Source organism: Monopterus albus, unplaced genomic scaffold (assembly GCF_001952655.1).
Source record: "Monopterus albus unplaced genomic scaffold, M_albus_1.0 scaffold126.1, whole genome shotgun sequence".
Taxonomy (NCBI): Eukaryota; Metazoa; Chordata; class Actinopteri; order Synbranchiformes; family Synbranchidae; genus Monopterus; species Monopterus albus.
In genome coordinates this window covers 2,066,710-2,079,876 of record NW_018128006.1, presented here as the reverse complement: position 1 = coordinate 2,079,876, position 13,167 = coordinate 2,066,710, and the positions used below count along the sequence as shown (strand labels likewise).

The 13,167-nt window shown below is 39.7% G+C and overlaps 1 protein-coding gene across 1 annotated transcript in view; it reads right to left on the bottom strand.

The window, feature by feature from the left end:
• mtor (mechanistic target of rapamycin kinase) overlaps window positions 1-8,914 on the bottom strand; it is a 78,203-nt gene extending 69,289 nt beyond the window's left edge. Inside the window, 13 exon segments of the mRNA XM_020612477.1 lie at window positions 421-626; window positions 817-1,026; window positions 2,461-2,705; window positions 2,856-2,984; window positions 3,332-3,515; window positions 3,776-3,884; window positions 5,873-6,148; window positions 6,231-6,365; window positions 6,504-6,704; window positions 7,561-7,793; window positions 7,932-8,040; window positions 8,176-8,313; window positions 8,717-8,914. Coding sequence (XP_020468133.1) covers window positions 421-626; window positions 817-1,026; window positions 2,461-2,705; window positions 2,856-2,984; window positions 3,332-3,515; window positions 3,776-3,884; window positions 5,873-6,148; window positions 6,231-6,365; window positions 6,504-6,704; window positions 7,561-7,793; window positions 7,932-8,040; window positions 8,176-8,304 — 2,166 coding nt within the window. The 5' untranslated portion in view covers window positions 8,305-8,313; window positions 8,717-8,914.
• Between the last annotated feature and the right edge of the window lie 4,253 nt (window positions 8,915-13,167).

The window sequence follows — 13,167 nt, the reverse complement described above, 5'->3', positions numbered from 1 at the left end:
TAAATTACACAGTTGTATGAAAAAAATTGTCATGAAATGTGATCTGATCTTTACGAAAGTCACAAATATCAACAAACACAATATTTCTAAGCTGATAAAACACAGTCGTGATCTTTCATGTCTTTACTGAACACACCTATTAAACATACAGATGGAAAAAGTAAAAAGTAGACCTAAGAGGTCCTGGAAGCTCTGTGAAGAAGAATGGTACAAAATTCCACCTGAACATTGGGCAGGTCTAATCCACAGGTACAGGAAGTGCTGACTTGAGGTTATTGCTGCCAAAGGTGGTTCAACCAGTTAGTAACACTGTCTTTACTTTTTCCACCATGACGTTGTATGTTTAATGGCCCTGTTCAATAATAATAATAATATATATACACACTATTCATAGTGTACCATCTGTGGTGCCTCTCCTACCTGGATGAGCATCTTACGTAGGAAGGGCATGACAAAGGCAGGGTTCATACTGCTGAGGCGTCCGATTGTGCAGATGGCCAACTCTCTAATCTCAAACACCTCATCGTTCAGAGCAACAAACAGTGCCTGCAAGTTTTCAGCCTGGGCGAGGTGAGCGTCGAAACGCTCATCAAGAGATGCCAACACACAGTATCGAATATCTGGATCTGCACCAAAGAGGGACAAGAAAATAATCGGATATTTTGACATTTACCTTCCAGTGCCTTATAATCACTTGCAAAATTTTTGCAAAATTTGTGTTCCCATCATTTTCACAGACCTTTACATAAAAAAAATACAATACTCAATAAGTTTGCATGGTACTTCTACCCCTTTTGTTTATTTTTCATGTGTTACCTGGATCTGTGATTCCAACAACTAGTAGCTTGCTGAGCACATCTGCAACAACCTGCACAGCAGTCTGGCTGACAACATGGCCGCTGATCAGGTGGATGGAGGGGGTGAGGAGGCGTGAGCAGGTCCGAGCCGCCTCCATCCGGATCTCTTTGTGCTCGCTATTTAGGAAGTGGTCAGCACAGTGGCGCACAAACTGGGTCAGGGAGTGTCCTGGTGACAGAAAAAAAAAAAAAACGATTTAGGAAAATGGGTGACAATGGGTCAACTGGAAGATATGGCAATACAAATACTTTTTAAGGCATTAATACAAAAAATTTAAAAAGCATATTATGTGTATTCCTGCTTTTTGGAATACATGTATTCAATTAACAATGACTTGCTTCATCCTGTATCTGTGATTCTGCTTCTCTTTCCTCTTCATCCACAAAGGGCTTATTTCAAACAGTTTGGAATTTCTGAACTACACTCTGAAGACGTCTGGTGGTGTGTTGCAGTGTTAGAGCTGTCAGAATCAGTCAACAAACTGTATTTACAAGAACAGACAGAAATATTTCTTTTCCCATAACAATAACTGTTCAGTTTCTGTTCAGTGTCACCCCAGAAAAGGCAAACCCACCCCGCTGTCAACTACATGATGAGAACAAAAGACTGAAAAGTAATTATTTCACCTCAGGCTGCTATCTGGAATGTACTGCTGAGAAACATTAGGCATGTCAGCTTGGTGAAAACTAAACAGAGTTTAGTTTGTCAGCTCCCACCTGAATTGGATTTTCACTTCCAACCATAATGAAAACATCAAGGCAGCTTAACAGCTCACATTCAACAATGCTTGTGATAAACACAAACCTCATTAGCATTTATGCACAAGGATCTAAGTTATTTTAAATGTAAAATATGAAGTTTAAATGTAGCTTTAAAATGCTATTTACTTTAGAAATATATATGGTTATGTAATGAGTATGGCTCAGGTGAGAAAAATAACCCTGGCGCACCAGCTCATCCTAGATTTATGCATTTGTCTCAACATCCTTTGCTAAAACCTCGTCAATTTCATTCTTCACCCAAATATAAAAGGCAATAACTCAATTTGAAAGGGGGCTAAGTTAAAAACTCTATGGATTTCAAATATTCTGATTCAGTGGTATGCTGTCTAGAGCCCTATGGCCCAGTCCAGAGAACAACTGAATGCACCCACCAGCATAAGTGCCCCAGTCATTTCTGCTGTTCATTTAATCCTTTAAGTGCTTTCTTCTTCTTCTCTGGCTCCAGTTTCATATCTAAAGGTTAATGCCTGCAATCTAAAAGCACAAAACCTCTTTTCTATTTCACTGAATGCACAATGTGCAGGCACCAATGTATCAATCCCATAAATTATTTCTTTATGATTGTCTAGGTCTGCAGTGCCATTACACATGTTTCTTATTCTTCTAGTGACTGAACCAAACTTACAGTACAAGTCTGATTAATCTATGGAGTTTGATACATTAGGATAGAATTAGTGGTGTGTGTGTGTATGTGTGTGTGTGTGTGTGTGTGTATTTTTTATTCTGTGAATTTTATCTTTCTGTAAAAAAGAAATTATGTGATTAAAATCCTTCATGGGCTCAATATTTTTTAAAGCTGTGCCTTTTTCAAGATTCTTACCTTCAAATTCAAAGCTTCCCAGAGTGCGTAGGGCCAGTGTGATGCTGCCAACATCACTTGCCTCAGGGATGTTTGTGAGGCTTGGTGAGGCCAGTTGGTGAGCCAGGCCTTTGGGCATGCCAGGGTGACGCAGTGGCTTGTGCATCAACACCAGGGAAAGCATCTTCAGTAGACCGTCCTGGATGTCTTTCTTCAACTGGGGGATTTGACGGCTCAGGTCATACAGCACAGCGGTCAGTGCAGGACTAGATGAGCATGGCAAAATGGATAAACAACAAAATATCATCATTAATGCTGTCTTCAGATAAGTACAATAAAGTGTGCCGTGGTGCATTATGTTTACCAACAACTACACAACTGTACAATACTATGCAAGTCAAACCATTCTCTCCTACCTGAGACCCACTGCCAGCATCGGTTCCAGCAGCTCCTTGATGTCTGGTTGGATGGTAGGACCCATGGCTCTGGAAAGCATGCTGATACAGGTGAACACTGTGGCATCCACCTGCATGGTCTTTTGCCTCCTGCACACATGGAAATAAATTATTGAATTATTTTTAAACAGCTCCACTACTGAGCAGATAGTATTCTAAATAAACATTTTAGACAAAGATTTCAGTTTTACTGACATGAGTCAAAAGTCAATTGTTCCTTGGAGATGGTCTCATACAACATAATACTACCAAAACCTATAAAACTAGAATTCTTCTTAAAACATGTGAAGCAACAAATATTTTAGTGCATAAAAAGGCAACAAAAACTGTGTGGTAAGAAAGTTAGTGTTAAACTACTACAGGGTAAGAAATGACAAAGCTGCATAAGAAGAAATACAGTACACAGTGACTATAAACAGCCAATTTTAATTACTGACTTGTGTGCAAAATCCTTGGGAGGCAGAGCAGCCTTGATGATCTCAAGGATCTTGGAGAGGTATGGCTGGATATCTGTCCTGACGGCCACTACCAGCAGCCCCAGAGCCTGGAAAGCTGCTGTCCTCTCCTTCTCCTTCTTCAAACAACCCAGCAGGTAGCCCATGGTGTCTGACAGGTACTGATCTGGACAGTGCATGGACAACCGCATTGCAGGGATTCGTACAGGCTACAATATATCGATGAACTGACATTACAAACAATTTATTACAGCAAAGCCCACTGATCTCAGGACAAAGACCAAAAAGTAGCAATCAAGATCTCATATTTCTAGTCCATCAGCAGAAAAAAGCCCAGTGGATACAGTGATAGGAAAGAATGCATGACTATATCTAAGACAGGTGTATTTGGATCTTTGATGACATTCAAACACAAACTAGTCCCACCTGTAAAGTTATGTGGCTGGAAAGCAGCCAGGCGTGGAAGCAGGTTGAGGATGGTCATCTGGATCAGAGGGTTTTTACTGGTCTTGTATTTCAGCACCCACCGACACACCTGGACAAAGAACAAAAGAATTATATCTTGTGTCAACTATGATTTATCTGGTGCTCCAAACTGCACAGGCCTTGTGTTATTGATCTTGTGACATTCTTTGTAAATACTGTATCTTCAGGAGCCCGCCGTACTATTATGGGAGCTAAAGAATATATTATTTCTGATACAAAATCAGCTTTTTTGGCAGTCTATTGTCATACTGTCATAAAAATGAGACATGTCCAACAAGTGCCTTCATCGGGTATGTAGGAAAGCATCACACAACAGTTCCTTACATACATACAGAACTGACATCACCAAATTCCTGGCTGGCAAAAATTATATTTCTATTTAAAATGTAACACTGTGCTTGATCATCTTCATGGACTATTGGGAAGATGAAACCCCTCAACAAATGTAAGGCAGAAAATATTGCTTATTTATAAAATGAAGTTACATTTCTTGTTTTCAATCTATTGTCAAAGATACTTAAGTCTGCTTTCTCTTCTGTCAAAGATCGATTTGCAAGAAACAGGTAATTTAGAACTTATCGGCCTATAAAGGCAACCAGAGTGCTGGATCTAAAACTAGAATGAGGGTCAGAGCTGTGACAGTGAACTTATCAGCTGTCAAAGCAGTCACTCAGTCTAAGCTGTTGATAAACAATCATATAATCCCAAACATATACTAGGAGTGGACAAAATAACAGGAAGACTTTATAATGTGGACACCACTTAGAAATTCTAAATAATAAATAACACCTCAACACTTAACTTAAAGCACACTACGTACTGCAGGGCTGCCCTGCCCCACAACCAACTCACACCAGTGTAAAAAAAAAAAAAAAGCACTAAAACAAAGACAATAAGTTAAACAACAGGCAAAAGTTGTGGAATGATGTGCCTTTAAGAAGCAGCATGCTTTGGAGAAATAATATATTTAAAGGAAATATTTCATCACAGCCATATACTGTTTAAATTTTTTGAGACAACCTTCTTATTTTGTGTTGGGAGCAGTAAAAGCCCTAGTTCCCTTCTTTAGCCATCCTTTATGATTACACAAAAGATTAATGAACTTCAGCCTTCAGTGGAAAACACAATACTGTCCAGGGACCTCATTTATAAAACTGTGCACAGGATCCATTCCAAAGGCTTATGTTTGCACAAAGCACAGAAAAGGCAAACACCAAAAACATAATCACATTCATAACTGTGCGCATGCCCATTTCCATGCAAATTCCTTTCATAAATCACAATCAGGTAGAGAATGCACACACTTCAGTGAGCCACATTGTTCCTTTGGAGAATGGCCGTGTACAAACAAAACACACTTTGTGAGGCTGCAGAATGTATTAAAACAAACAAAAACAATCCCCAAATTTAGCAAAGTACTCAGAGACACTGCCCCTCGATTCCTGGCTGGACACGAGTTGCTCCAGTCCACCACCTTGAAGGATGTCATAAAGCTATTTTTCCTGCTCTGAGGAGTGAGGATACGCAAGACCATCCTTCACCGAAGTCTCTTACAAACTGACAGACCCCTTTATCAGACATCAGTGAGTGAGTGGACGCTGCAGATGAAAGATCAGAGGAGCGGATGTCTCATGTTTCTAAAAACATAAGTAAATGCTAAGATTTGGATTGACATGTATCATTTAACACGGAGAGCTCCATATGGAAGAATTAGCATCTTACAAGCACAGACAATATCACACAGCTGCCTGAATGCATTTCACATTGTGTATATAGTGTCTTGCCCAAGGACACTTCGACACGTGGACTGCAAGCACCGAGATTCGAACCTTGAACCTTCTGGTTGGGAGACGACTGCTCTACCACCACACCACTGTCGCCTCCCTAGTTTCAGTTTCTCTCTCAATGAAACATACACAAATCATGATGTACCTTTCTCCTTTAGCAAAACATAATTTATTAACAGTGTCAGATAAAGCGATTACCAAAACAACCGTTGCATTCTTGGAAAAGCTAGACCTCTGCTCTAAAATCTACCTGGTCAAATCGCTCCTCCATCAGTTCACGGCAGTATCGGCTCTCCACCAGCGAGCTCTTTGCAGGTACTGGTGTGGCTCCAAAGCTGAGAAAGCCCTGAGGTGTGCTGTAACCCAGCAAGCCAAGGAGGGCATTGGACTGCTGTGGCTGCACTGACTGGAAGCTGGTGAAGGGTGTGATGTGGCGGGGCTTGGCTCCAAACCCCATCATCTCCTTGCAGTACTTATCATGGACCAGCTGCTGCTGCGTGATCTCCTCCATCTCCTCACGCATGCGCTGTCATAGAGATAAGGCAGTGAGAGGAAGGCTTTGCTTCTGTATGTGAGAATGTGCCCATAATAATAAAATCAGAACTCACCTCTCCTTCCATGCTGCTGATGCGAACCAGCTCATTCAGGATCAAAAGAGCACCATGCACCCTGTCATCACGATTCATCCCTTTCTCTTTGGCCAATGTCTCATCAAAACCTTTCTCTGCCTCCTCAAAGGTTTGCTGTTACAGAAAAGACAAACGCATATTGCCTATTACAAGGAGATTGATTTTCCCCTGGAAAATAAGACATATACTGAGGAAGGATGCTTTTTTAAAAATCAAAAATGTGATTTGTCAGTATACAGTGGAGTGGCGTACTTTGTACCACTGTGGTTTCTGCATTTCCTTGGTCTCCCTCTGTGTGGTGAGGATGAGACAGGCTCGCAGGGCAGACACAGCCCCCTCTCGAATTGCCTGCTTGGGGTCCCATACTGCATAAAAGATGTTGTCAAAGAAGGGCTGCACTTGTTGAAAGAAGAAGGTGGGTGCGCTCACAGCCAACTCCCTCAACACCAACACCTGGAACAGACAGAAAACCATTTTATATCTAGTCATTAAATGTTTCTCTTATAAGTTTTTACAGTGGAAATTATAAATGGAAAAATCCATTACCCATGCATCTTTTGTGACATCCAAAAATATGGATTTCATCTTTTTTATTATTAAGAAATTGATATAAAAATCCCTTTAAATGAGTAGTTTTGTTTTCACAGAAAGGAATCAAATGCTGAAACAAAAACAAAAAAATCTTACACCCAGCAAAAAAAAAAGCCTTAGTGAACCCTTGTGAAGCTTTGGTGACCCCTCGTGAGGGTTGTGTCAGGACCCCCAGGTTGGGAACCACTGGTCTATATGATAATGTGTTTGGGTAAAATTGCACTACTGAAATTAAAAAACTCCAGAATAATTACTACAATTTTAGGCTACTCCTACAATGAGCATAAGTGCATTAATATGCAGTATGCATTTACCTGGCTTCCACCTTACTCAAATTAATGTTTTACTCATACCTGGATTATTAATGTACATAATGTAGCCATAGTGTCTTCTGATAAAAGCAAAACTAGTTAACTATATAAACTTTTTTACAGGGCTCAGCATCTTATGCCACAAAAAAAGCATATATAGTATTAATACTGTCTTAACCCCAAAAAGACACTGGCACCATTACAAGATAAATCCACCACTATATTCTAAACAGTAATGAGTTAAATTACCATCCAAGCAAAAGCTACAATAGCCAATAATAAGCCTACTGCAGCTTTATAAAATACAAGTAATAAAAAATGCAACTGTCCTGAGTTATAATATAATCTGCTCTCAGTAGTATTTCAGCAACAAACAACACAGTCCTGGCTGTCTGATAGTCACTTACAGCAGCATGACGTCTGCCTTCATTCCTGTCTGCCCCCAGCCATTCCAGGGCCCTCTTCACCTCAAACTCCACGTACTCAGCAGTAAAGGTGTCCCCAGCCATGGACAGGTGGCCCATGGCTTTAGAGGCCATCTCCATCACCACAGGGTCACTGGAAGGGAGCAGGTTGCGCAGATAGTTTGCAAACCGGCTGATCCTGGTGGCATTGCCTCCCTCAACTCCAATCAGACTCACTGGAAGAAATTAAGTCACAGTTAAATACTGTTTTATATATACAATGTGTATAATGTTATGCACTATTTCTTGTGATATACATAAGGTGCAATAAGTTATTTTAAGCAGGTTAAACCTTGTCAGTGTTTATGCCTTACCAATGGCAAGTATGCCTCCTTTCTTCTCATTCACATCAGAGCTGGACACCAGCTCAAATATATGGTGGTTTAATTCATCATAGAATGTAGTGGCTTCATCTTGGCTTAACTGTGGAAAACACAAAACCAGTATCACAAAATCCAGTAAGCACTAGTACCAAAAGTAAAAGTAAAAATAAAAAATCATTCAGTCATCTCATCGTTGATTTTGCCATATTATATGTATGTTTATTTTAGCTGTCACCTCTCTGAGCTCTGTCGTCACATAATGCTGCAGATCTTTGGCCGATTTTGCTCGAGTGTCTTCATTTCGACTCTTCAGACCACTGACAAACTGTTGCAGCACAGTGGCTGTGCCTGACATGATCACCATTTGGGTGTCCTACTCTGCAAGGAGACAAATAAAACTGATATGCTTTAACTATGCTTTTAGAATGCCATACTTAGAAAGAAAGAATATTTGTCCTGAGTTAGTCACACACCAGGTCAATGTTGTTGTTTTACGACCTTATGCTAGCTAGCATGTATGGTTAGCTAAAGGAAGTGAAACAACCTTGCCAATTAGCAACATACCGAACAGATACACTCAACTAGAAAAGTACCACCCTTTACACCATTAGTTAGTACAATACTGACATGCCCAAGTATTGGTGAGGTATAGGCAAACGTTAATCCAAAGCTTCATGGGTACAGCACGATGGTTTTGTTTAGCTAACATTAGCTAGTGCTAACATTAACCTATCTAGCAAATCATTAGCAAAATAGAGTAACTGTTTACCACTTACGTGTTTAACGTTATATTAAAGTGTCAGCCACCTAACTGTTATTCGGCTCTTGCACAATATCTGTCATTGTAAGACAGTCATTGGATAATACAGGATTAGGTTGGCTAGCTAATGTACTATCATTTAAGTTGGACCAACTCCAGTAGGATACGGACAGCACACTTCACAAGCGCCGAGTTGCGCAACCTGCGCATAGCTATACGCAGCTCATATTAGTATTTTTTTTTATAACTTTGCCCCTTTCTATTCCAAAGAAGAATAAAAGTACAATATTTTCAATGGGAAAATATCTAATCACGTTCCTGCAACGGCATCATGTCTAAATGCCTAATGTAAAAAAAATATATATTACCATTAGGGGAAACGTGGCAACCAATCTCTCCAGGGGACCAAGAAACTCTAGGCATACCCTGTTAATTCAGTCACCGGCCTATTTATTTTTTATTTTTTTAATCTCCTTCTTAAAATGTGTCAACATCTGTATTTAATGTCTCCACAATTTCACAATACGACTTTATATGTTACATATTTCTAAATAAACTACCACACACAAAACCCTGCAACTATCTAATTGTATGACTAATGTATCAGCTGCACAGGGGGTAAGAGGAATTGGGAGGACAACTGGGGCCCAGCAGCTTTAACCCAAGACACAATAGCAGGTTAATTTGGCCCTGCTCATAGTTATGTACCTGCATGATGCATTTGAACCCCAGAATGCTTCTTTAAAATCATCCAGTATGCAACCATAATAAAAAAAGTACTCTTGGTGACTGAAAGATATTTCCCAGTTACTCTTAACCAGTGAAACTCAGAGAGATGAGGCGGTCCAAGTGGATACAAAAAACGGTGCTGGTTTATTCAAAGGATCACAGGTAAAATTAACATTACACGCTCAGGTATCCTTCACCTCCAATGCTGCGCGCAGGCAGAATGAAAGACCCCGAACCCCATCAGGCCTGTACATTATATCTGGTTTGGGCTAACCCCATTCTACACAGGGACGTCAAACCGTGGCGTCACCTGATATGCCAGCTTCACAGCTGACCGTAGCAGTAGTCAAAACATGAAAAAAATCAATGTGTGTGAGTGTTGATTAAGTGGTGTGTATCTAAGAACATACAGGACATTCAGGGACATGTCCAGACATTAAGCCTAGGAAGATATTATGATTAAGATTACGGCTGAACATATCATACAGTAGCCACTTTCTATCTAGTTATCCTGGAACATAAACAACCTGGAGTAACTCATGGAAATGAGTAAGCATTTAACAACCTGAGCTAGACATCCTGTCTACACTAAAGACATTTCTAATACAACAAGTACCTAACCAATACCTATCTGACTAAAAAATACCTAACAGTGACCAAAAATTTTATACTGTAGATACCTGCAGTTATATTTGCAAGTGCATAACTGTTGAATAGACTGCATGTAATGACAACAAAAATGAGATAATGATATATGAAATACAGTCATACAGTGTATATGTGTGGCTCAGTTCCCTTTTTCCACATTGTAAATACATCTCAGCCTTAGGGGGGAGACATTGCACAAATAAACAACTTGCTTTTATTACTGAGAAGAACATGTCTAACATCTTTGCTGACATTTACCACAGTGCAACATACCAATTAGACTTATACCTTCTTATTTTTCACTTGTAGGAAATTAGCCCCTAAATGTCAAATGCATTTTCATCATCAAAATAAACCATAATTATCATCTTCTATTACATTGCTGTCATCATTAGGTTAAGGTCATGATGGCTTCTTCTGTCATACAAACATATGCTTTGCTCTTTTTTTGACCCGAGTGTACTTGTGGTTCTCAGCCTGGGGTCTGGGGAACATGGGTGGTCATTTAGGAAGTTACAGGATGCCCCTTGTAGAAGGGAGAATAGTTGAATTTCAAGATAAATAAAATTTAAGTTATAATGAAAAGTGCTCTGTTAAAATGTTTTATTGTTGTCTTCTGCTTCTTAACAGTTGATGCTGACAGTTATAAAATTCTGCATTTCTGTTTAGAAGAGCTGGACCATGCAGTAGCCATCTTTCAAACTAGCCATCCATCTACTTAACCACTTTCTAACACATCCACAAATCATCTGAGCAGACCAATTACCAAAGAGCTTTTCTCTTAACATTAGGTAGCAATAAAAAAACTGATATTAGAGTCTTTAATGGACACATTTCAATGGACCTACTGCATTCCTAACAGTCTGACAAGCTGGAAGAAGCAGGTATTTATTTGAATTAAAAGTATTATTAAAATTTGAACTCTATTAATTTTATTACAAAAGTATTAGAAGAAGCAGTTGCTGCTTTTAGTGAAAAGACAACTTGAATCACCTTGGCACAGGGTAAAACTGAAATGCAGCATTTAATGTGTTTGCTTAATTATATAAATTATATACAATTATATAAAGTCTCTATCCTGATTATTCTGTTATAGTAAAAATAACATATTTAAAAGATTAAAGTCAGTGTCTCTCTCATGGGATATAGCTTAATGGCTCTTCATTTGCTTTTGAATTGCTATTTTGTGTTATAGCTTTTTCTTATTCTAAGAGCATAAGCTCATTATGATTGTAAAAAAATGGGGACCATAACAGCAAATGTCATGAATGCACTTTTTTGTAATTTCAGATTTAATTGGTGTTTGATTCGGTAATTAAAATACAGCATTACATGATGCTAATTAAACTCCAGTCAGGTTGATTTTGTAGCTAGTGTGCAGCAGTGTGTCAGTTTGCATCTGACACTGGAAGTGTATGTCTATTTTTCATGTGCACAAATGTGTATGATAATGTGTAATACGGTGTGTATGTGTGTGTGATGTGGTTTCTCAGAAGGAGGTGAAGTGAAAAGAGCACCCTGCAGCCTTACAAAATTGTCCATGGAGAAAATGAGAAGGTGAGGGAGCAAAGGGGTGGGGAACGAACAGCACTAGCAATAGTTGCAAATCCCTACTTTTGCACCCAGGGGCCCTTCTTCCTTTCTCAGGCCTAGATGAGCCAGACATATTTTGCTGATGAGACACTGACTCGCAACAATCAAACAACCTTTTAGACATGTGTTTTTACTAGAGAGAGTGTCCATGTGTGTGAGAGAGAAAGAAAGACAGGGGTAATGGTGCTTTAGGGACACAAAACATGCATGCAGTTGCTTGACTTCAACACACACCTAAAACCTCTCAAGAAGCTCAAATGTATGCACGCTAAGTGTCACCTGGGCTCATGTCCCAACAGGCAGCTGGCCTCCTCTGCTCATCTCTTATGACAGACAGGATGTTGGATGCACTTTCATCAGTATGCAGCTTTGAATCCTCTGTTGTTCCTCCTGTTTATTTTTGTACTTTGCCTCTTCATTCAGCTATGCTTTTGAAATACTTCCCCTATGATGGAGCCTGTCATTCTCTCTAGACTGAAGGAGGAGAGAGAAGGGAGTCTGAAAAGATTACCTTACTCCCACACTTACTGGTCCACCCACCTTATTCATCTATCATCCATCCATCCATCTGCTAATCCTTCCCACCTTCACCCTTCCCTCCCTCTGTCATGCATTTTATGATCTCCACTCTATCCCACGTTCTTTCCCTGTCCACAGTTTCTCAGGGAGTTTTGACAAGTAGAAGGAGGGATATGGTATGACTCAGAGATTCCTGGGCAAGAATTCATGAGGTAACATCTAGTTCTAGATGCTATAATGGCAGCTCTCATCCCCTACCTGGCCACAACCCTGCACTGTTTCTTGGTGAAATATATAAATTCAATTATATGTTTATTACTGAGGTCATAGTTAAAGGTGGTGTTGTACTGGACTACATTACATTCAGAGGTGTTCCTAATATTCTGCCCCTCTCATGTATGTAACTGGGGAGGACAAAAATCTAGATGTATAAATGCTAAATGTAGCATTTATACATTTGCTCACACAAATGTGTCCCTTGTGAAAAAGGTTAGGCAGTTATACTGTGCATCTTACCTGAACATTTCAGAGTTCTATCTGAAAATATTCTTTAAATGGGGTTTTCAATATTAAATTTAATGACCGTTAGATCTGGAATCCGGATCAGTGTTGGATGTTTAGTAGAAGAGAGGTAGGTTCAACCTCAGTATTGGCAGTAGAATGAAATGATTAGGTCATGTGAATGAACTGAATCAGCACAGCTGGTAAGGTGCAAAAGTCCAAAGGGGCACAGACACACTGGAGCATGCAATTAATACAACTTGGCAGTCATTTTTGATTGACCCAAGTCTGCAAAAGAGGAAGCCATGATGATGCAGCACTTTGTTGTCACAGTGCTTAGCTTGTCTTCTGGAAAACTGCTCAGCTTTCTGATTTAGAAACAGCAGCTACTGACACACACACACACACACACAGCCTACATCCACAGAGTCAACATATTGATCAGGTTTTCTCCTTTTGCAGAGACATGCTGTAGGT